This window comes from Parasteatoda tepidariorum, chromosome 3, assembly GCF_982258835.1.
Source record: "Parasteatoda tepidariorum strain Cologne lab strain chromosome 3, Ptep-v5.0, whole genome shotgun sequence".
Classification (NCBI taxonomy): domain Eukaryota; kingdom Metazoa; phylum Arthropoda; class Arachnida; order Araneae; family Theridiidae; genus Parasteatoda; species Parasteatoda tepidariorum.
Window position 1 is genome coordinate 46,960,703 of NC_141757.1, and position 23,574 is coordinate 46,984,276.

Consider the following 23,574-nt stretch of genomic DNA (forward strand, 5'->3'; position numbering starts at 1 on the left):
AACTTTACTTAGCACCTAAAGAGAGTCTTTAACATAAATATTATTTGTCGCCAAATAGCTGATAACTTTCACCATTCACTTGTTTTTTGAATTATTTCTTCTGCTAGTAGGTCAGTAGTCGGCTGAATTTAAAATAGTTTTCTTAGGTTAAAAGTGAGTAATTTTGAAACGAGCTTCTATGTATATTTTTGAAATTCCTTATAAGATATTTTATGTAATGATTTTTCTGCTTTTGAGTGTCCTCTGATAATAATGTTTCAAAAGCTTTTTGACTTTATCAAATTTAAATAATTTTCTTTGTATTCTTGATTAAAAAATTAGGCATTAAAAGGTGTATTATATAATTAAAAACATCTTGCACCGCATCTTACGAAGATTAAGAAACAAAAATAAATTATATAGAAATATTAGACTATTGCATCCTTAATATTGTATCCAATTTATGCTTTTTTCAAAATATTTTCGTCAATTACAATTTGGCTCTTGAAAGCTTGAGTTTTTATAATTACTGTTAAGTCTGCCTTTATTTCATTGAGTTGTTTCTTTTATATTTTAACAAGTTTGACTTTAATTTTAATATTTTTTTTTCAGGAAACAAATGGATTGCATTTTATTTTTGAAGTATAAAACAATATTGTGATGGACTTCAATATAGCTTTACAGAAAGTAGGAGATTTCGGTCTCTATCAGAAACTGTTATGTGCATTTTTAGTTGTTCCATCTGCCAGTTTGTGTGCTTTAGTTTACTTTACACAATTTTTTACTATCTTGGTACCTGATCATAGATGTAAACTCGATGGGAATGATTCTTCCTTCTCTTCAAATTTCACACTTCCTTTTGAAGAAAGGGAAGGGCGAATTTTACCAAAAATGTGTGAAATGATTTTGACATCTAACTTTTCTGAGGTTTCTATCGATGATAATCTAGTTATAGAAATAAATAAAACTGTTCATTGTTTAAATGGTTGGGTTTATGACTTTAGTGAATTATACCCTACTATTGCAACTGATGTAAGTATAATTTATTTTTCTATTCCATACATTCGTTATGTTTTTAGTGTTTGGTAGTTTTGTATTATGTTTTCTATAGTGTTAGCTATAAAATAAATTGTTTTCTTCATTTTTTTGCAGCAAAACTGGGTGTGTGATAAAAACAAACTTCCATATCAATCACAAACTATATTTTATGTGGGAACAAGTATAGGATGCATTGTATTTGGCCTTATAGCTGACAGGTAATATAAAATTAAATAAGTATTTAATTGTTGACTCTATATGTACAATAAATACTTGATATAGCAAGTGTGGCATATTATGAGAAGTATGCTATTACAACTAACTTCCAAATCATCAATGGCTCAACTGCCCCGGGTGGGCCTTGGCCTTCTCAAGAAGTTTTTTTTTAGGCTTACCAAATCACCATCATACTACTAATATTGAAGTTGCAAAATTTGTATGTTTGTAATGAGTTAAAAAATTACAGGCTTTTTGCTATGGGGACCACTAAAAGCCGTAAACCTGCTTCGCAGGTCGGCTGGCCACCTCCGGTGACTAAGCCTTTAGCTATTATGATAAAGAAAAGTTTTAGAGAAATACATTTTCTGCTGTGAAAGACATATTTATATTTTCTGATATAAATGCAGAAATATAGGACAGAAAAAAATACATCCTTTCTTTCTTACAATTTTAACTGTTTATTTTCATAAAGCAATATGTGGGCAACCACTGACTAAATTATATTTTTCCTAATAAAAGAGAAGTTGCTCTATTTTGAGAAATCCTGTTATGCATTTCATAAGAATGTGCCTTTTATTGATTAAATGTCTTATCATGCCTCCCAGTTTCTCTTCTTGACAACTAACTATTAAAATCAGCATTCACTGTTATCAATGACATCTCTTCATTCTCTTTTGGAAAGATCTTATGATTTGGAAACTTGTTGTTCTAACATTTCTACCCTTCATTAAATATTAATGTTATTCAATTTACAATTTGAAGGTAAAACCAATCTACTACATGCATTTTAAATCAAAACAGTTGTTAAAAATTATTGGGAGAAAAAACTTTTTTTGACACCCTGTGTTCCTTTAAGAAGTAATTTTTTTAATAAAAAAAATTTAATACATTTGGTTAGTTTTCATAAAGTATAAAAAAAAAATCCTTTTTTTTCTCTAATTTGATATGTTTTTGAAATATCATAAGTTGTTCTATGAAGCTTGAAAAATTATGTAAGTGTTTACTTTAACAAAAATTGTTTTGTGTCAAATGTATGCAACATCACTACATTTTTTGAAAATATTATTGAAATAAAAATATTTTTTCAGTTTAAAAGTGCTGAATTATTTTAAAAATTTGTCTGGAATCAGGAGGTAAAAGTCTGAAAATTTCATTTAAAACCTGATATGGTCATGTAAGAAGTAACTTGGTTGGTTTGACATGTAATGTAATGTCAGTACTTAATGAGTACTGTGATAGCATGTTTGTTTTATACTCTACTTTTGTGATAAATAACCGTTTCTATAAAGAAAAAATTCCTTTTTTTTACATGAGATTGATTTGAAACAGTTCGATATTGTCATTATATTCAAATTATTTTGTAATTTAGCATGTTAGTTATTTTTAAATTTGGATTGGTTTGTCACAGGGTTGGCAAGTTTTTGACACGTGACGGTTTTTACCGATTTATACCATGGATTTTACCGTCATGTCAAAAACCCCTCTGTCAAAAACGTCGAAAACTGTCAAAAACCCATAGTTTTGGTAAAACTGTATTTTTGAGTTTAACTGCTTATAATTTAAAATTAATTCATTTTTGGGCAATAAAATTATGAAAAAAAGTTGTTAAAAGAAATTTAAGAACAGATTCTTGCATTTTCCCAACATGATTATATCAAAACATACTATTTGAAGTAAAATATTAGGATACTAAACAAATTTTTCAACATTTCCAAGCATCATTTTGTTTGGCTTATTACATTACTGAAGAATGTCAAGTCATTCTTGACTTAGAGTTTGTTAGTAGTTACAAGCTTTGAAAGTTTTGTTTAGCTTATTTCTAATATTTAAGAAATGCCAAATTTTAAATTCTTCTTTTTAGTTCTTGAATTTATTAGTAGTTCCAAGCTTTTTTGCTTGTTTGTTTATTTCTAACAATTAAGAAGTGCAAAATTTTGAATCCTTTGCAAATCAAGTTATAATAATAAAAGTAAGTATCACTATTTTCAATAAGTATATTACAATATTTCTATATGAATGTATATCCTTCTATAAGAATACATGTATATAGTTGCAAAATAAATAGCAATCATTTACAACATTTATTTATAAAGGCAATTATGTGAAAATAATATATTGCCTGCTATATGCCATAATTTAGAGAAAACAGTAGACAGTTTTACCGGTTTGACAGTTTTTACCGGTAAAAACACGGTTTTTACCACTGTCATGTCAAAAACCAGTTTTTGACGGCAAAAACCCAACCCTGGTTTGTCAGCAAGTATTTCTTTAGCCAATTTTTTCTTTCATTTCCTCATCTTTTCTATTAATATTTCCTTTCTGAAATGTATCTTCTTTTTTTTTCATTGGTCATGAGTCTTTTATTAATACATATTTCCTTATCTGTTAAACTGCTTCTTATTTATTTACATTATTTTTTTATCAGTGATGTAATCTATAAAGAGTAGTGTCTTTTATATAATTTGTTTATTATTGAAGACTCTCGCAAATGTTATATTTTATATTTATTGATATATCTTTTTTTTATATTTATTGATATATCTTTTTTTTTATCTTTAATGTTTACAAACTTATCTAATTTTTTGCTGACAGACAAAATAAACTTAAGATATGATGTAGCAACAAGTTGAATATATTTTCTTAATCGATAAAATCCGAAAATTTTGTCTGTCACTTGTTATTGATGCTTGAGAATTTCATCATGGCATTAAGGTTTTAAAATTTCATTATAAAATGCTGCCAAGAAACAGCTTTTATAATTTTGGCTAAATGTTTAATCTATTCCTACATATTTGCAAAAATTTGGCATGCAATTTTTTATGATTTTAGCTAACTGTTTTTATGGTAAACAGATAGGTTTTTTCATTATTATTAAATAAATAATGTTGACATTTTATCCAATCCTTTTTAGTGCTTTGAGAGTTTAATTCTATTCTAAATTTCTTCACTTTTTATTTATCAGTAATTTGATAACTGCCCATTATAATTATTCATATACAAAAAATGTTATCTGGAATAATATAAAAATTGAAGATAAATTTTTATTAGCTTTTTTTTTTCTCACTTGCATGCCATGTAACATTTTTGTTGTTATGTGTCACATCATTTTTGTTTCTTAAATTTCATGATCAATTTGGTTACCATTTTGATTCAATTAACTCCAATTAATTTATTTTGCCTTTTTTTTTTGTAACTTTGCCTTTTAGTTTGAAACTGAATTTATTTTATACATAAAATTATCAAAAATTAGTCTTTTTTTAATGAAAATTTTTTTTTTAATTTTTTTTTTATAATTAATTTTATTTTGCCTTTAATAAAACTTTTCAGAAATCAATTATAAAAAATTTTTAACAGATTTTTTCGTAGCAAACATTTTTAAAAAATGTGTCTCGATATCAGGTGGAAATAACAGTAGTATATGTTTTATTTTCAAGATGAAATTGTCATTTGAATAATACTTACAGAAATATTTAAAAAAAATGATCATTTTTTGCAACTTTGAAATTAGTTTTCGTTATGTGTAATCTTAATTATAGAGATTTTACATGAACCAGCTTTAATTTTCTTTTTAAATCAAAGAAAGATGAAAAATATGTGTGAATGAACTTGAAATGAAATATCCTAAAAAAAAAAAATTTTACATTATTCAAAAAATATATTTGTTTTCTCTAGGTTTGGAAGGCGTCCTTCCATTATCCTCAGTTATGTGATAGCCAGCATTGCAGGAATAGCAAGTGCTTTCACTTCCAATTTCTACACATTTAACTTTCTGAGATTTTTTGTTGGTGCTACAATCATACCATTATCAGAAGATCCATATGTTCTTAGTGAGTTACGAAGCCTAAATGTTTCAATGCATTTCCTTTGCTTAAAACAATTTTTTTATAATCAGTTTTTGCTGTTAACATTTATTTGAATGCTACATACTTTTTAGGCTAATAGAATTCCATTTGAAAAGTTAGAAGTAACATATTTTGTTGGTGTATTGAATTTCTAAAATTGATAATAGTAAGTGAAGACTTTGGTGGACTTTACTTTTTCCAACAGGAGCTTTCATTTCAAAGTACAAAAATTTGGATTTTAATTTTTTATACCTAAAGTCTGCTAGTGTGAACTTTCTTCAAAAATATGCAATTTAACAGTAGATAATAAAATATACAATTTGTATTAAATATCAAATTATCAAGTATAGCTAATTTTCCTGATAATTAATCAATAATCGTAACTTACATAAAAAAAATATGGTCTATACTACAAGTTTCCTTGATTATATTTCTTTTCTTTATCAAAAAAGAAATTAATTTGTAAGGCATAAGTCTTTTAAAAAAGATTAATTTTTAAACTTGTAATTATTGCTTTTCGGCTTGTGAGCAATGCTAACTTGATTGTCACAATTGTGCTGTGTGTCATGAAATTGTGGAGTTTTAACCTCCCCCACCCCCCTGGTGCTTAACACGCTATTACTGGAATACTTTATTTATTGCTTTTGTAACTATATTTGTAGAAATGATTGGATGTATTGAAGTAAAATCAGTGTTGAAATCTTGTAAGCATTTTTATTTTATTAAATTGAGCTTTTGAATTGAAGGAAAATGGATAGTTATATAAATTAAAAAATGTTTTAGATTCTTTTTTTTTTAAATGTTTTAATGCATGTTTTCTTAATTTCATGAATTGTTTAAATGTTAAGCGCACTGCGTTTGTACATTAATAAATTGAAATATTTATTACTCCTTTTAAAACAAAAGATTTTCTACCATTATTTCATACAATAAATATCAATACAAAAATTATAGACTCTTTATAAAATGTAGTACTACAATGTGCTATCAGGCCAGGAGTACAGAAGTTCCTTTTCAAGAGGTTTTTCTATTTAATTTTCATAAATATGCTTTATTGTCATTGAGCGTAACAAAAACTTGATAACGCCTAAATCTACAAAACATAAATTAGTTGTCTACTTTTGCAAAAAAAATTATTGTTATTACCATTTTTTTTAAAGTATAATGTATTGATTCATTACAAATTTATTTTAATATTTTTTTAATATAAGAGGGAAAAAAATGTGAACATGTGAATATCACTAGTTTTGCATTATATAGTTTTTTTCTATGAAATGTTTTTTTGGCAATTTATTTATTTATTTTAGAATGATTTTTATCAAATTTATATTATGTTTTCATTTACTATTTTGCAGGTTTAGAATATATTGGAGTCAAAAAACGAACTTTAGTCATCATTATATGGTCCATGGGCTACATTATTTTTTCAGCCATTTGCCCTTGGATTGCTTATTCTTTACGAGACTGGCGTTTACTCTGCGTTATTACTTCTATACCACTTGCTGCCATACCAATTTTTGGAAAGTAAGTTAGGAAAATGGTTCGCTATTTCTTAATCTATTTAAAGTTTTTTTTAAGGTATTAAGTTTGAAGACATTGAAGTTTAAATCTAGACTAAACTTAATGGTTTATTTTCTTGCTAAATTTCAGTTATTTTCCTTATTTTTTAGGTATTTTATGAATTATCATTTATTTATTTATTTTGCCTTTAGTAATATCCTGTCTCAACTGTATTCCATCAATAATGGTGTTTCTGCTCAAAGATTCACAAAATAAACTTCAAACGTAAATTTTCTCAAATGATCTCATAAAAATTGAGTTTCAATGCTTTTTTTCTTTTCTGATAAGTAATCAACTACAACATAGACACATTGTTAACATGCAACTTTAAAGCATTCATTCAAAATATTTAGACAAGCTGAAATTAATTAAAAACAAAGTATTTTAAAACTGTTAAGTTAAAATAAATTATAAGAAAAAGTTTGTTATGTGCCAGCAATTTATGATTTTAAAAAAAGTCTTAAAATGTGTTCATATTTTCTCAGCAAACACTTTTATAGGTTATTATATCTTGATGCTAAATCCAAGAGTGATCTGAAGATCTTCTGTGTTGGGTTCAAAAATACAAGGCTACAGATTTGAACTTTGATAGCCACACACTTTAGAAAAATGCCTGCGCTGCTTAACACCAGTTATAAAATATAATACAGCTCGTATGTTGTTTTAGTATACAATTGTGTTTACCTTGTCTAACAAAATCAGGACAAAATTTAACACAAAGTGGACAGTGCTTATTCACATTGGCACTGTCTCTCTAAAAAGTACCTAATATCTGATAGTTTGAGCAAGCTTAGTAGCTCACAATTTATTAAAGAATATAATTATAAGTTTTCAAAATAACAATTGCAGAAATCATTCTTTACTTTATAACACATTCAATAATGGTTATTTTACTCTAATTCATCCTTTGTATTTTGCGTTATTTTTAAAGTAAGTTAGCTAAATGATAGTGTTTTTATTTCAGATATGTACCTGAATCTGCTAGTTGGTTACTTACTCGTGGAAGACAGAAAGAAGCTATAGCTTTACTTAAAACAGTAGCTCGTGTTAATGGGAATGACTATCCAGAAGAATATGGTGATAGCTGTGTATGTAAAGTTTTATGTTTATTATTGTTTTTGATTATTATAAAATAGATTGTGCAAGCATCATAACAACATTGAATTGAGTAAAAATATTCTTCCTGCTTTGTTTTAATTTTGATTATATTTAGCATTCTGAAACTACTAAAACGTTAGTTTGAACAGGAGGCTGCTATGGCAACAAATTTTGCAAAAATATAGGCTTAAATATCTAGCTTGCAATCAATTTTAAAAAAAGATTAGTGACTTTTCAACCAATCCTCCACTAAAAAATTTATTCGCAGTTTCATTAACCTTGCAGCAGTACAGATAAGAGTTTATTTCTTTTTGCTATGTCCTTTATACATATGTGCAAGTTTTTTTTTCACTCCATTTGACTAATTCAATTACAATAGAATGATTCATGCCATTTAAGTGGAGCTATTTCAGAAAAATAGATCTTCATACCTGTTGGAGTTTGTTTTTTACAGTTGCGTATTAATATAAAGTCTATCGAATTTAATATAAAAGTATAACAAGTTAGAACACAGTTACAATGGTTATAAAAATATTACACTTGAAAAAAATTTTATGTACACAGATCATAACATATCATGCAAATTTTCTCTTCGTGTATATTTCCTCTTCATCTATTTATATATATATATATACAGTACAGAACCCGTTATCCGGAAATCAGAAAACCGAAAAACCGGAACGAAATTCGATAAATTTTCCAACAATTTTTTAAAAAATAAATATTTATTCCTCATAAGAATTTAGTATTTTTCTTTCTTTTTCGAAAGATGTTTACCTTAGAATCATTTTGGAAATAATCATTAGTGTATTACTTCATAATTTTTTCTTCTTTTTTTGATTATTTCCAAGAAAAAAAATTTTTTAGTTGGGTTTAACAACAAAAAAACGGCTTTTTGTAGCGATTCAGAAAACCGGAAAAATCAGTTATCCGGAATAGCAATGGTCCCGATCGTTCCGGATAATCGGTTCCCTACTGTATATATATATATATATATATATATATATATATATATATATATATATATATATATATATATTCTTTGAGAATTTTTGAAAACATCTACATAACATGATATCTATGCATCTTCAACAGATTGAGTTTAAGGCTTTTGCATTATCTGATTTAAAATCAACTTATAATTGTATGAGAATAGCAATATACCTACCTGTGAAATATGTGGCTCTCAAAAGAGAATTCAATCTATTTGTTGATAATTAGTTCTGTTAACCAATAAGTTTGCCAACCACTACCCTAAATAAATTAACTCCTTTTCTCTATTAACTTTGTTTTTTTAGTGCATAGTTTAAGGTTTTATTTCCATTTATACATATTACCAACATTAATTAAGCATCATTGGCATCAATAATAGTATGGTGATTTGTTACAATTGCTCTAAATGAATAAGTACCTTTACTCTATTAATTTTGCTTATTAGTACATTGCTTATTTTTTTTCTCAATATGTATTAACCTAAATTAATATGTAGTACCTAAATTAATAAAGCATCATTGGCAAAAATAATAGTGTGGCGATTTTTTATGTTTCTTCTAAGCAAATTAATACCGCTTTTCCATTAATTTTACCTTTTTCGCAATACAACTATTTTTTTTCTCATTACAATCACTGTTAATTTTAAATTATTTAACTTTAGAGAAACAAGTTATAAAAGAATTACTATAAACAAAATACGCACACGATTTCTGATAACTTTAGAAATACTAATTAGGTGACATAGTTCACCCTTGCAACCATGTTAATATTGATTTTTAAGTATATATCTAACATAGTGAATAAAAATAATTAAGTGTTAAAGTATGTGCAATAAACTTTCTTTTATCAAACAGAGCTATGAACTAGCAAACATCATTGATGTTATCTTTAAAATATTTGAGAAAAATAGTCTTCTATAGTTTTATTTGAAACAATGGCTAATGCTTAATGAGAAAATTTCATTGTTCAAACAGATCTCCCGAGGGATTTGAATTGAAAATGTATCAATTTTAGAATTGAGGCCAAAATTTCAGAAAAATGGAGCAAAAAGTTATAAGAGAGACACATACAGGCACATGAATTCTTCATTTTGTATTATATATCTTTTGATTTAATCAAGACTACTTATTTTCTTTAAAAATAATTAATCTTATACAATGTGTTTAACATCATATCAAAGTTATTCAAATCCAAAAAATAATATTCGCAATATTCCTAGCATTTTTTTTATTTTTTTTTTTTTTTAAGATTTGGCTATTGCATTAATATTTTATTTATTGCGATCTTTCTACTAATTGTAAGAGTGAAAGGGCAATTTTTTTTAAATTAAATTACTTCTTTTTCCATTGTATGTTATCATTTTAATTCATGGTAATTTTTATTAATATTTCAGGAGAAAAGCAGTGAAGAAAATACTGATGCAACCGCCTTAGATTTATTTAAAACTCTTCGTCTTAGAACCAATAGTTTGGTTTTAGCCTTAACATGGTAAACTTCTTCGCTTTGCTTTTTAAATTATTTTATTGATATTTTTAATAAATCATGCTTCATATTACCAATATTTACATAGTATTCATTATAATTTAAGTGATATGCTCATCATAAATTTTGGAATCATAATACGTCAAACTTTAGTTTATGAATCACTTATGGTTATTTGTAATTTACATGATTTTCAGATCACAAATGTGTAGCATGTGTGTCCTATTCACCATATTTTAATATCACTCATCATAAATTATTTAAAAAATTATATTCATGTATAATTTAAAAACAGCTATGTGTAAAACTTAGTCTTGTGTTTTTTCCCCCCTAAATCTCAAAAGCAGTACCTTTTTTCTCAAATTAGAAAAGAAAAAAAACAGGACATAATTAAGTCCACAATAACAGATTCATCTGCAAAACGTCTGGACCCCATCATCATATTTTAATAACAGCTGTATAAAGTTTTAAAATAATTTAAGCATGAACCATGTTTATTTCAATGAAATTGAACAAAGTAATTTATGTATGTTATAGATTTTGCCTGGCTCGATGTTTCATTACGCAAAAATTGTATTTGAATGTTCACTTTTTTTGCTTTTTTATGCTTTATAAAATAGCTAAATAAAAAATCTGAACTATGATATTGATTTCTATTTAAAATTCTACATAATAATGTGCAATAAACTACTTTATGTATTCAATTACAATAATTAAAATAAATTTTAAGTTTGGATCTTTTAATACTTGTAATAATTTTTAAAAAAACATAGCTGATTTGTTCACAATAAACATAAAAACAAGATTGTAAAAATGTGCATGCTTTAGAATTTTTTTTATAATATATTATCTTTAAAATTAGAAATTGAGGGCTGTATTATTAACATTTTTTTTTCAAATCAACTAATCTATACATATTTTTCCTCTTAGGTTTGTAGTATATTGTTGTTACCACACTAATACTCAAAATGCTTCTAATTTGGGAACAAATGTGTATGATTCCTTCACCTATAGCTCTTTAGTGGAAATACCATCACTTTTTATAATACTTTTTGGAGTTGACTGGTTGGGCAGAAGATGGCCTATAGTACTTTCATCTTTAGTGGCTGGTATTGCTGGATTAGTTATTTTGATTATACCAAAAGGTAATTTCTTTTTATCTTCATTTTAAAAGGGTTAGCATTTAAGTTAGAAAGTTGACATGATGAAATATTTGCTTTTTTTTAAAACCTGTCAATTGTGTATGGTTATCATAGTATATTCTTCTTATGGTGAGTGCCATTATTTTATATTGTCATTTTAAAACTTTTATTTTAAATTCAAAATAAAATTAAAATTTATTTTTTGTAATTATAAAATAATATTTAATAGAAACTTTCTTTTGTGTTGGCTTTAAAAATTATCTTTAGTTTCTAACTAGTGTTTTTACTAGCCTTCTAATGTTTTTGATGGTGGTTTATACAAGGGAAACTATTGTAATTTATCAATTTTTGGTTTTTGTTTATGAATTTATTCTTACAATAATTTTAATAGAAATAATGAGATTTTCAGTTAGCAAACAATAACATAAAAATACAGTTTTGTCCACAAATTATAATTATAAATTACTTCAGTGAGTGAGCTAAATCATTTATTCTTACATCTTCCAAAAAGAATGCATAGTTCATACCATTTAAAATCTGTTCTCTTAAGTTTCCGATATCATGATTTTTTAAATATTGTGAAGTTAATGATTTTATAACTTTTCTGCACTGCTCAAGTTCAAAGAATGGCCAATAAAAAGATTCTTATTAAATTTATTTCATATTCAGTCTCTAATAATTATGATGCAAAAATTTTAAAACTTAGACTGATGCTCTCAAGTTAGTTCACAAGTGCAAAAGTAAATATTTTGAACTTAATTAAAATGAAGGAAAAGACCCTCTATACTTAATATGATTTGTATTGATATGATATATATTTTCCAAAATCATATATTCAAATGTGGAAGTCAGAACTTTTATTTTAATAAGCATATTTTGTTTTGTTTTTGGCAAAACAATTGATTTATTATGTTTTATTGAAAAAATTTATTATCAAATTTGTTATAAAAATTTTGCGAATATGAAAATGGAATATTTTGTGTTTTGGGAAGAAGATACATAGTTAAATGTTTTTAAAAGCAAAGAAAAAAGTTATGTTCATTATATAAAACTCTAATTGGTACCATGAATGTGTCTTAAAATTCTTCAAAAAGATAAAATTTTTTTATTCGATTTTACCATGTTAATACGATTTTACTTAAAATAACTGTTTTCATCTATGTGTCACTCACGCTTTAGCTTTAACTAAATATACTCACTCAAAGTAGTTATGTCATTTTTTTTAACTGTCTCTGTAATAATTACTGCATAAAATCCATTTTTAAGTTTAAGAATATCATAACTAGTTTGTATTCTTTATCATTAATTAAGTATATACTTTACTATATTTAGTAAACTATATACTTAAAAAAAAAAAGCTGTGATAGATATTTTATTTTCAATTTTACCCACTAAAAATTATATTTTCCTTTTTTATATACTAGAGTTTTAATTTATATTTTAAATCCCTATTAAAATTTAAGAGTATCCTAAATTGTATTTTTATGTTTATTATGTTACTAGTTGAACACCTGTTCTTCATACAGGGGGGATGAGAGGCAAATAATCAATAAATTAATACTGAACAAAATCATGTGCAAGACTGAAAATTCTGTACTGCAATAATTAATAAAGTTGATTTAATTCTTTTTTTTTTTTAAGTATTATTGGTTGGCCTTCAGAGGGTTTTAAGTCATTAACATAAGCAAAACACATTTTTTCTCTCATCAAAATATAAATTACCTGTTATCAGTATTATTTTGTATATTGTTGTAGCTTGTTAACTTACAATAGCCAAAATTACCAGAATCAAGCAATTTTCTTCCGTACTTATCTTTTTTCAGGAGTCGTAAAAACCCATATCTCAAATTTCCAAATTAAAACTATACAGTACTTAATCAGTTTTAATAGGTACCAAATATACTAATACAATACTTTGTATCCATATTAGCTTTTTTGGTACACATTAAAAGAGCTCATTTACCTTACTACCATTTGTGCCTATCACAATTAATTTAGCATCGTTGGAGATAATAATTGTGTAGCAATTTTCTACATTTCTCCTAAACCAATCAATACCATTAACATTGCTATTTTGTACATACTTTATTTATTTATTTATTTTTATTTGAATCAGTACCTGCTACGAAAATTAATCAAGCATCATTGGTGTCAAAAATACATAGCTATATTTTTACTTTCTTTTAAATTATTTAGTACCACTTCCTCATTTGTTTTGCTTTTTAGTACATTGCTTATTATCTTGTTCTAATTAGTACCCATTACAAAAATTAAGTAAGCATCATCAGCGTCAATTATAGTTAGGCAACTTTTTACTTTTCACCAAGGCAAATAAATACTATTTTTGTTGATTCTAAGTTATTTCAGTTTTATAGAAACATGATTTAAAAGTATAATTCTAAACAAAATAAATAAAGTTTCAGATTAATTTAGAAAACTATTACAATTACGTAGACTTATGTCAAATAAACTAAATTGATCATTTCGTTTATCTATCATCACAAATTAGAAAATAATTAAATATATGAAAGAACAATGCAATAAACTCCTTTTTTTATCAAATATAACTAAAAAAACACAAATGTCACTGATGTTATCTTTAAAATATTTGAAACAATAGAATTTTCTTTAATTTAATTTAAAAAAGTTAATGCTTAACCAATAAGAAAATTTTATTTTTTAAACACCGTTACCGAATGTAGTAATTAAAAATTTTGAACAACTTTAAGAGTGCAAGCAATTCTGGAGTTAAAGAGATACACCCACCCACAGAAAAACTTTTCATTTTATTATTGTAGATTGTTGTTACCTTATTACTCTTTCCTTCTTTTTCTTTTTTTACATATAATAGTTCTTTTTATTTTTTGTTATTTGATACATTTGTAACAGTTGTTCTTTGTATAGCAAGTTGTAAGAATAAATAGTATAAATATTTTTTTGTTAATTTTGCATGTTTTGTTATCATTACTTATCTGCTATTGTTTCTAAAAATTTTCACTGCTAAGTAAAATTTACTTATTGTGTTGGTCTGTACCTGTTTTAGTGTTAGTCATTTTAATTTATGATTTCAAGTAGTATTTGATTTTAATTAAGAAATATTTGTATTATGTAGATGCAACGAATACCTATTTGGGATTGGCCTTAATTCAAAGAGTTACCATCACCATCGTATACAATGTGATAATGCAGTATTCTGCGGAGCTCTTACCAACTGTCCTAAGAGGACGCGGACTGGCCTTTCTTAGAGTGATGGGAACTCTTGGACTTTATCTTAGTCCATCCATTGTGTACCTGGTAAGTATAGAATTCTTAATTTAATTAATGTTTTGTTGAAACGTTTCTTATGTGTTTCTCCATGGCAAAACGAATAAATTTTGTGGATTCTTGTGATCTGATTAGAATTTTCTACTTCTTAATTCACTTATTTACCCTATTAATTTTTAGTAAAAAAATTTTTTTAAATATTTTTTACTGGTCTGGTCGGCTTACTAATCTAAAAATAGGTTTCCTGTTTGCTTTTTTTTCTCATTAATAAATTAACAGTGTAACCGTTAATTTCATCATCAATTAACAGTGTAACTGTTATATTGTGAATATTAACAAATACTTATAAGTGACAAAATAAATCAGATATTATTGTGCATAAAATATAATTTTTTTTGGTTTGATATAATTAGTTATGTAACTAACTAGGCCTATGTTTCTGTTTTATCATTTGTAATAATTAGATAGACTGAATATTTTATGTCTTAGTGTAGAAAATAATTCAGATGAAAGCAAACATGTTTTAAAAATCTGAAACAAAAATTAATTAAATAATTACACATATAAATCTGAATAAAATAATAAACATCTGATTACAATAAACTGAAATTGGAGAACAATAAACAAAACTTTATAAGTATTTGTAATTTTTCTTCTTATTGTTATTTTCAAATATTTTTATCAATGAAAGACTGATAATTATCTGAGTTAAACTTAATTACATTGATATAATAGCCAAAACAAGTGAAGCACTTAAACATACATGTTCTTCGAAGCTGAAGTTACTAAAATGAATCTCAACATTTAATCGAAATGAAATGTAAGTCGAAAACCATTTAAATAAAATCATATCTTTTTAGAAATAGGCATCTATAAATTTGAAGTCAGGAAGAAATTCATGTGTCTCAGAATTTAGAAAAACCCGGACATAATTACTTTTATTAACATCCAAAGGTTAAAACAGGGTAGACATCTTATTAGAACCTAGAAAACCTGAAATTATAAGGGAAATTTGGATGAAAACTTGGAAAAATCAGGGAGTTTAAAAGAGAAACTGGAATTTTTTTCTTAATTTCACTACTTTACCATCCATTATACTCATTTTTTTAAATGGAAATGTATAGCCAAATAGTTGAAATATTGCCAACTTAGTAATATTTTTAGCTTGCATCAAAATTTTCTTTCTTAAGCAAGCCAACCAATCCAGGGATGAGATTCTTCCGCGGATTCGCGGATTTCCGCTTTTTTTCAGATTTTTCCATTTTTCCCGCTAATTTCCGCTGAAATTTTTTTTTTGCCCAAGTTAAAATGTTTTATGAGGAATTTAATTTTCCGCGGAGGGAAATTGTTGAGGTCCCTTTTCCTCCCGCTGAAGTTTCTCTAAAAATCATTTCCTTGGGATAAAACTGGTTGACCTTTATACAGGGATGAGATTTTTTTTGTCTCTCGAATTTCAGTCTATTTATCAAAAACTCCGATTCTCTAAAAGTTTCGTTTTTTTTAAATAAATATACCGTTTTTTTTTAAATTCAGTCATTGAAGTAAAATAATTATATTTATTTACGATTTTCAAAGATAAACAGAAAATTTAATCTACGCCCTAGCTGCTAACCCTTCCGCATTTTTACTTATTTTAGCTATTTTCTCCGATTTCACGCACAGAAAATAAGATTTTCCGTATTTTTTATCCGTCGGCTGGATAGCTCGTATTTTCGTAATTCAGATCTCGATTTTTATTCACGCGATTTTAATATCAATCATCGATTTTCGTATTTACCTGATTTAAAAGTTGCACATTGCGATTCTTATTTACGCTATTTAAATATCGTATATTATGATTCTTATTTACGACATTTAAAAATCCAATATCGTGTTTTGTATTTATGCATTTTTAAAATCTCGATTTTACTATCAAATCTCGATTTTCGTATTTACCTGATTTAAAAGTTGAACGTTGCGATTCTTATTCAGGCGATTTAAATATTGTACAGTGCGATTCTTACTTACGAGATTTAAAAAATCAATATCGCGATTTGTATTTACGAGCTTTTAAAGCCCTATGTAGCAATTCGTATTCACGTGAGCTTAAAATCCAATATCATGATTCGTTTTTTGTGGTTGTAATATCGCGCGATTTAAAAATTATGCATCGTGATCAAAAAATTAAAAAATCATGATTTGTATTTTCGCATTTTTTAAATTCGATGTAGAGTTTCATATTTACGTGATTTAAAAGTCTCATATCGGGATTTATATTCACATGGTTTACAAGTTTAAAAATCGCACTTTTTTGTCAAATTTTTGTTTATATATATATATTTTTTTTTTTTTTTTTTTTTTTTTGGATTTCCTCTTTTTTACTTTCTGACTACTCTCATCCCTGAACCAATCACATAACTTTTTCTTACAATCCCTGCCTGCAATTATCGTAGATTAATTTTTACAAACAATTGTTGCATTGACGCTAATTTTCTCAATTTCATTCAAACGTTTTAAAACATATTTTAATTAGCAGAAAGATTCTTTTAAAAACCAACTATATATTGACAAAATTTAATTTTACTGTTTTGTTGGTAGATATGTGATTTTTGGTTCAAAATAAGAAATGTCAAGTCAATCACAATATTGAAAGTTCGTAATTGCCATGTACATTCCTGAGATGATATTTAAGAAGCCGTTTCTCCTTTTCCCCTAAAAACCTGGCAAAAAACTAAAGAATGTATGGTAAACATGGTTAATTTAATGAATAAATATGGAATATAAAATTTTTCATTGATATGTGTTTATTAGAAAGAAGGAAGACAAAATTTTGTAGATACAGCTTTTTTGAAGTTTGATTTCTCGCAAAATATTCGACTAATTTCATTTTTATTTTAAAGAATAATATTTATTCTTTAAAATTATGTAAAAGAGTCTATACCTTACCATTTAAAATTTAATTATGCATGGAATTATCATTGGAGATACAGTAAAATTAACATTAAGAGGTCCTAACTTTGGAATGCTTTTCTGATCAAACTATTGGGACCATTTTTCCCAGATTGTGGCTGTTCCCTATATTTTGAGAGACAAAAATCCAAATCCATAGAATATAGGTATGTTATTCAAAGACTGACTTTGTAACTTTAAATATTGTCTGCAAAAAGTGTAACTTATTTTAATTAGCGTATTTGAGATCACCCCTTCGAACAATGAAGATTGAGTCCTAGAACGTGAAGATTCAATTATTAGATCAGAAGTTATTCAGAGTGTTCCGTTTTTTATTTTGCACTCTGTACATGTTACAGTTGTAAAAAATAAATAAAAAGTTTAAAAAAATATATGGCTAGATTGAAATTCTTTAAATATTTGAATTTCCAATAAAAATGCATAAAAAAACAAAATTTAAAGAATTTTATGTTGCTTTTCTCTATAGAGTATGCAACAGGAAATTCTACAATTTTGTATTTTATTACTAAATATTTCTGTTAATAATATTGCTAATTCCAAACGAACAATATTGAGCATTTGACTTTAGATATTAATTTAGAGAAAATATGATCAATGAATTCTATAAAGGGATGAAATACTGTAAAATGGCTCTATATTCAAATGTAAATAAATTGTTAAATTTCAAAGCAGAAATAAATTTAAAAACATCTATTTTTCTTCTGCTTAATAAATATATTTTTTTTTTTGCTGAATAAAAATATGAAAAACAATACTTGTCCAAGGTTTTAGGGTCACTCTGTTATCACTTTATATCACACTTTTTATTCAATAAAAACAATATATTCTAGTAGCTAAACATTTTTTCCACATTTATCTTAATTTTATAAAAATTAATGTTGTAGTGAGACAATAAAATTTTAAAAAATAAAGGCATTTTTCTTGGGGTTTACTACCTATCTTACTCTTTGTGAAAAAAAGAAGAAAAAAACATGCTGACCTAGAGATTTTAACCTGTAAAAAATCAGCGAAATTTAAAACCTGATTTGAGTCACTACCCTGGTAGGGCCACCAAAAAGTATTCATAGCAAAACCTACTGGCACTCGAAAGAGAGGACAGCCTAAAATTAGGTGATTAAACTGTCTTAATGGTGATCTGAAAACATTAAAAATAACTAGATGGAATGACTGAGCCAAAGAAAGAGTCTAAAGATATCAAATTCTGAAAAAGATCAGGGCCCATCTTGAGCTAGAAGGTTAGAAACTTAAATTTAATGTTTGCTCAAATGATTTTAAAATTCATTAGTTTACTTTTTTTATCATTAGGCCAATTTATTAAGCTGTAAAATTTGTAATGAGCTTCAAATAACAGTTAATGATTTTTCTCTTTGCTATAATGTAATTTTACTTCCATGTGTTAGGCTGAAATATGTAAAAAATTCATTTCAATTTGAAAAGTTCAGTTCACACACAAAATGTCCTTCAGAAATAATTATCTTAGAAAATTTATCTTACCCAAAAATATAATTTAAAAAACCATTTTGAATGTATTTCTATTTTCTGTTTGTAATCTATTCTATATCTAATCTATTCTATATCTAATCTATTCTATATCTAATCTAATCTATTCTATATCTAATCTATTCTATATCTAATCTAATCTATTCTATATCTAATCTATTCTATATCTAATCTATTCTATATCTAATCTATTCTATATCTAATCTATTCTATATCTAATCTATTCTATATCTAATCTATTCTATTCTATATCTATTCTATTCTATTCTATATCTATTCTATTCTATATCTAATCTATTCCATTCTATATCTAATCTATTCCTATCTAAAGACCTTTCATAAATTTTTAAATTCTAACATAAATCACAAATTCTAATATCCAAAAACATATAACTAATAAAAAATTCTTAAAATAATTTCAAAGTACAAAATCTTAGAGTGCAAGTTTTAAAATTTTGACATATTAAAATAGTATTTAGTTTTAAGTTATGATTTATTAATAATGTGTATAGAACTAAGCAATATCTTTACAGCTATCTTTCCACTAATAAAAATATATCTGTGTGCTAATATATTATTTTTCTCTTTTAGTCCATGACAATGCCTGGTTTACCTCTTGTAATCACGGGTGTTCTCATGATATTTATTTCAACTATAACTGTGATTCTTCCTGAAACTCTTCACAAACATTTGCCTCATAGCATCGAGGATGGTGAAAATTTTGGAAGGAATCAAAGTATTCTTGATTGTCCGTGCCTAAACAAGAGGTAATGTGTTACTCAAATATTATTTAGAAATAATTAAAGTATGATTCTTACTCTTTTGGTAAAGAAAGATAACATGTTTTTTAAAAAAAATTGCAACATTGTTGTGAGTTTTCCTATTTTTACATTTAATATTTATGTGTCGTTTGTTAGATAATAAAATTTTTTGTTTTCTAGCTTATGTTTAACTTTTGTGCTAAATTAGTTATTTTCCGAATTTATTTTTCCAGAATAATCTTGAAGTTCATTAAGATTTTTCTGGTAAATTTTTATGATATTCATAGATAGCTTTCAGTATTTTAAGCAATGTCAAATAAGAAAAAGTGCAATTAACTTTTGTATTTATAAATTTTGTATCCTTTCTCTTCATATATTTTTTAAATTATTTACTGGTAGGGTAAACTAACCAGTGAAGGAATACTTAAGTTTCGTTTGCCTTTTAAAGAATCATATTAATTTCAAAATTCGTAATTTTAGTTAAATGACAGTGCCAACATGTTTGTTACTAATTGCAAATTTTGTAGAAAAAATTGTAGAGAACTTACATAATATTGTTTTAAAGTTTTGGAGGTTCAAATAACAAGAAGTAAGAAGACCAAGTGAAGGAACAGCTCTTACCAGTGAATAAGCCCCCAGTAAAGGAACACTTAATTTTGGTTATTTTTTAATGCTCTTTATGAATTTATAAGCCATACAAATATTTAAAAACAAGCCTATTCTTGAAATTATAACATATAAATACTTGGAAAATGTTAACTTTTTTTTGTAATCATGAATTGAAAATTAAAGTGTCAACATATTAACACATACTGTTCATTCACTGGAAAATCTATGCCCAGTAAAGGAACATGTCTGTTCCCTCACTGGTTAGAAGTTGTTTTTCGTATTTTTAACATACTTTTGATGCGGAACATCACTAAAGGTACAAAAAAGTTAAAGTTTATCTTTTATTTTCATTAACTTAGAGAAAACCCAGTAAAGAAACACTTGTTCCTTCACTGGTTTTTCATCCTTTGGTGATCCAGTGAATAAACACCCCCTTATCTCAGTGCTTGATTATGCTATGATGCTTTAAAAAATTAAAACGTGACATTAATAACTATATTTTGAATTCTCTCTTTCACAGTGAGAAAAATAAAGCTATTACATGCAATTATTTCCACTTCAAACATATAAATACAAACACTCACCTTATAATTTTTTCAAAGAAACAAGGTGTTGCAGAGATAATAACAAATTCAAAAAATTTTCCAGAGAAATCTATTTGACCAGTTAATCCAAAACATTGTTAGATGACTTCCTATTGTTTGGCAGTAAGCTATTGTTACCAATCAATCTAAAGGAAAACTTTCAAATATACTTATTTTTAATCAATATATATGAAATGTTCCTTCACTGGTTGGTTTATCCTATATCAGCTTTTTTTTTTTATAGAAAGTTGCTTTACGTAACCATTTAATTGCCTGGAGTTATGCATTTGGTTGTTTGGAAAGTAGTTTAGTGTTTGGATTTTTCTCACGAAAATGAAACTCTATTTTCTTATAGTGAATAAATATTTTAATCATATATTGTCCATTCTGGTCTAATATCTTTTCCATCTTTTTGGTAATCGTATGATTCCATGCTCATATTATTTTTTTTTTTTTTTTGCTCCAAAATAGCATCCAGATTAGAGACTGGAACATTGTTGTAGTTATTGACAGCTCATTTCTCACCCCACCCCCAGTTATGTCCTTCAAGAATGGATGATTTCCTTGGCGTTTAAGAAACAAATCACAGTTGTCAAAGTGACAACACAGATTTCTTACCTTGAGTAAGTGAGGAACCCATAAATCAAGCTTTGCATTTCAAGTGATCATGAACGGTTGAGTTTGATACGGTTGAGTTCGATCACTCAGCTATCTCACGAGTTGTTATTCGCTGGTTTGCCTCAATTAATGCCTTTGCTGTGTCTTCATCAACTACAACTGACATGGTGCTTCTTCGTGTGCATTAATTGCTGGATCAAAATTCTACAAACCAGTTTTGGCACTGGCGTGCATCATCCATATACTGCATACACTTTTTTTCTTGCTTGAACAAAATTTTCATCTTTTTGATAGTAAAGAAGTAAAATATGACAAAAATGCTGCTTTTCACTTTCTATATTTGAAAGAACACCAACTAAAAACTACTGGTAGAATCACAAGCATGCCTTGTTGTATCAAAATATATAATAATTAAGCAGCTTAAGTATGAAGTTGACTGTAAAGAAAATATGATTAAGTCTTATGTCGGAAAAAAAACTTGATTACTTTTTCCGAATAACCTAGTAGTTCAAAGATTCAGATTGGTTTTTCGCATTAATGTTATACAGGCTAAAATAAGGCAAAAATTTCTTATACTGTGGAGCCTCACCGAAATTTTTTATTTTGAATAGCTATTTAAACCGTAATCTATTGTTGTCTGTTTCTTTCTCTCTTTTTTTACGTACTTACAAAATTTTTATCAATGCAAGTAAAATAAAATATCGTAGTAATCAATCGACCAAAAGTGAGAAACCTTACTGGGCTTGCAAATGAATATAAAACAGTGAAATCAACTAACAATTCACAATTAGATGCAGATTTTTTACAAACGTATTATTCAAAAAGGAAATATCACTATCTGAGATAATAGTGCAAGGGAATTTTGAAATAAAAAATTACATGCAAATAGGATAAAAATGATATAACCTATATATAATCCGAATGTTTCAATTACTCTGTAGTAAGTCTGGTCACAATTAACCTACTTTGGTTAGTTGAGATCTTGCTGTACCTTAATGGTTTTTCGCATTGCTTTATTTAAAATACTGTATTACATTTCTATTTTCATGAGAAGGATGTATTACTTTAATATTTCTATCCAACTCATCTTAAATATTCAACTAAACCAACAAGTGAGGAACTAATAACTAATGAGTTGAAGTTAATTCTGAAGAAAGCTTAATTAAATTTATTGTGCTGATACTTTAAATTATTTGCATTTTTTTATATTTGTAATAATTTATTTATTTATTTATTTTTACCTTAGGTCTGTAAATGAAGAAGTGGAATCTCCATACAAACTGTCATAATTGCACTTATTTTCTCTACCTCTTTATATTTATTAAATTTTACATATTAAAAATCCAAAAATTTAGATTTTTTTTTTAGAATTTTTACATTTTACATAGTGTTATATATCTAGTCTTGTTTGAATTGTAATTACTTGTTAACATGTTACTACTTAAATAAACTATAATTCACTCTACTAAAAGTGTATGTTTTCTTTAAAAACAATCCATTTATGTTAACTTAAAACATTCAAACTGGTTTTCTACCATTTCAAATAAGTTCTTCTTCTTACAAAACTGTGGTTTACCAAAAATACTTCGTAGTATTTCATTATAAAAGTTATAGATTACGGTTAGTCATTTATGATGAGCAAATACAGATAATCTGACTGATTTGGGAAATAAAAATTTAAATGTAGGCTAGTAAATTGTAATGTCCCACTAGTTTAGCAGAAGAATTATCAAAAGTTTGATACCTTTATTGTTAATTTCACTTTATATTTGAAACTATTTAAAGAAAATCAAAAACATTTTGTGCACAATTAAATAATTTTTTATCCAAAAATAATTCTGTGTAAAAATTACATTTTTAATTATTTATATAAAAGTATACAAGTTTTTACTTCATTATGAATTTGAATGAAATAACTTGTCATTTTGTCAATTAA

At 26.2% G+C, this 23,574-nt stretch overlaps 1 protein-coding gene across 2 annotated transcripts; it reads left to right on the forward strand.

The window, feature by feature from the left end:
• The first annotated feature begins 10 nt into the window (after positions 1 to 10).
• On the forward strand, positions 11 to 23,109 carry LOC107447009 (carcinine transporter). Of its 2 annotated transcripts, none has more exons than XM_071178945.2 (11): positions 11 to 153; positions 592 to 1,011; positions 1,132 to 1,235; positions 4,909 to 5,063; positions 6,434 to 6,602; positions 7,603 to 7,726; positions 10,123 to 10,217; positions 11,142 to 11,356; positions 14,466 to 14,647; positions 19,658 to 19,833; positions 22,885 to 23,109. In XM_071178945.2, the coding sequence occupies exons 2-11, from the start codon at positions 640 to 642 to the stop codon at positions 22,925 to 22,927; spliced, it is 1,635 nt and encodes a 544-aa protein (XP_071035046.2). In that variant the 5' UTR covers positions 11 to 153; positions 592 to 639; the 3' UTR covers positions 22,928 to 23,109. The 2 variants fall into 2 exon arrangements, with proteins under 2 accessions (XP_071035046.2, XP_071035047.2); XM_071178946.2 differs by lacking the exon at positions 11 to 153 and adding an exon at positions 155 to 214.
• The last annotated feature ends 465 nt before the right edge of the window (positions 23,110 to 23,574 follow it).

Coding starts and splice junctions, on each gene's coding strand:
- LOC107447009 (XM_071178945.2), top strand. CDS start 640: ATGGACTTCAATATAGCTTTACAGAAAGTAGGAGATTTCGGTCTCTAT. Junction 5,064..6,433: donor AGAAGATCCATATGTTCTTA/GTGAGTTACGAA, acceptor ACTATTTTGCAG/GTTTAGAATATATTGGAGTC. Junction 11,357..14,465: donor TATTTTGATTATACCAAAAG/GTAATTTCTTTT, acceptor TGTATTATGTAG/ATGCAACGAATACCTATTTG.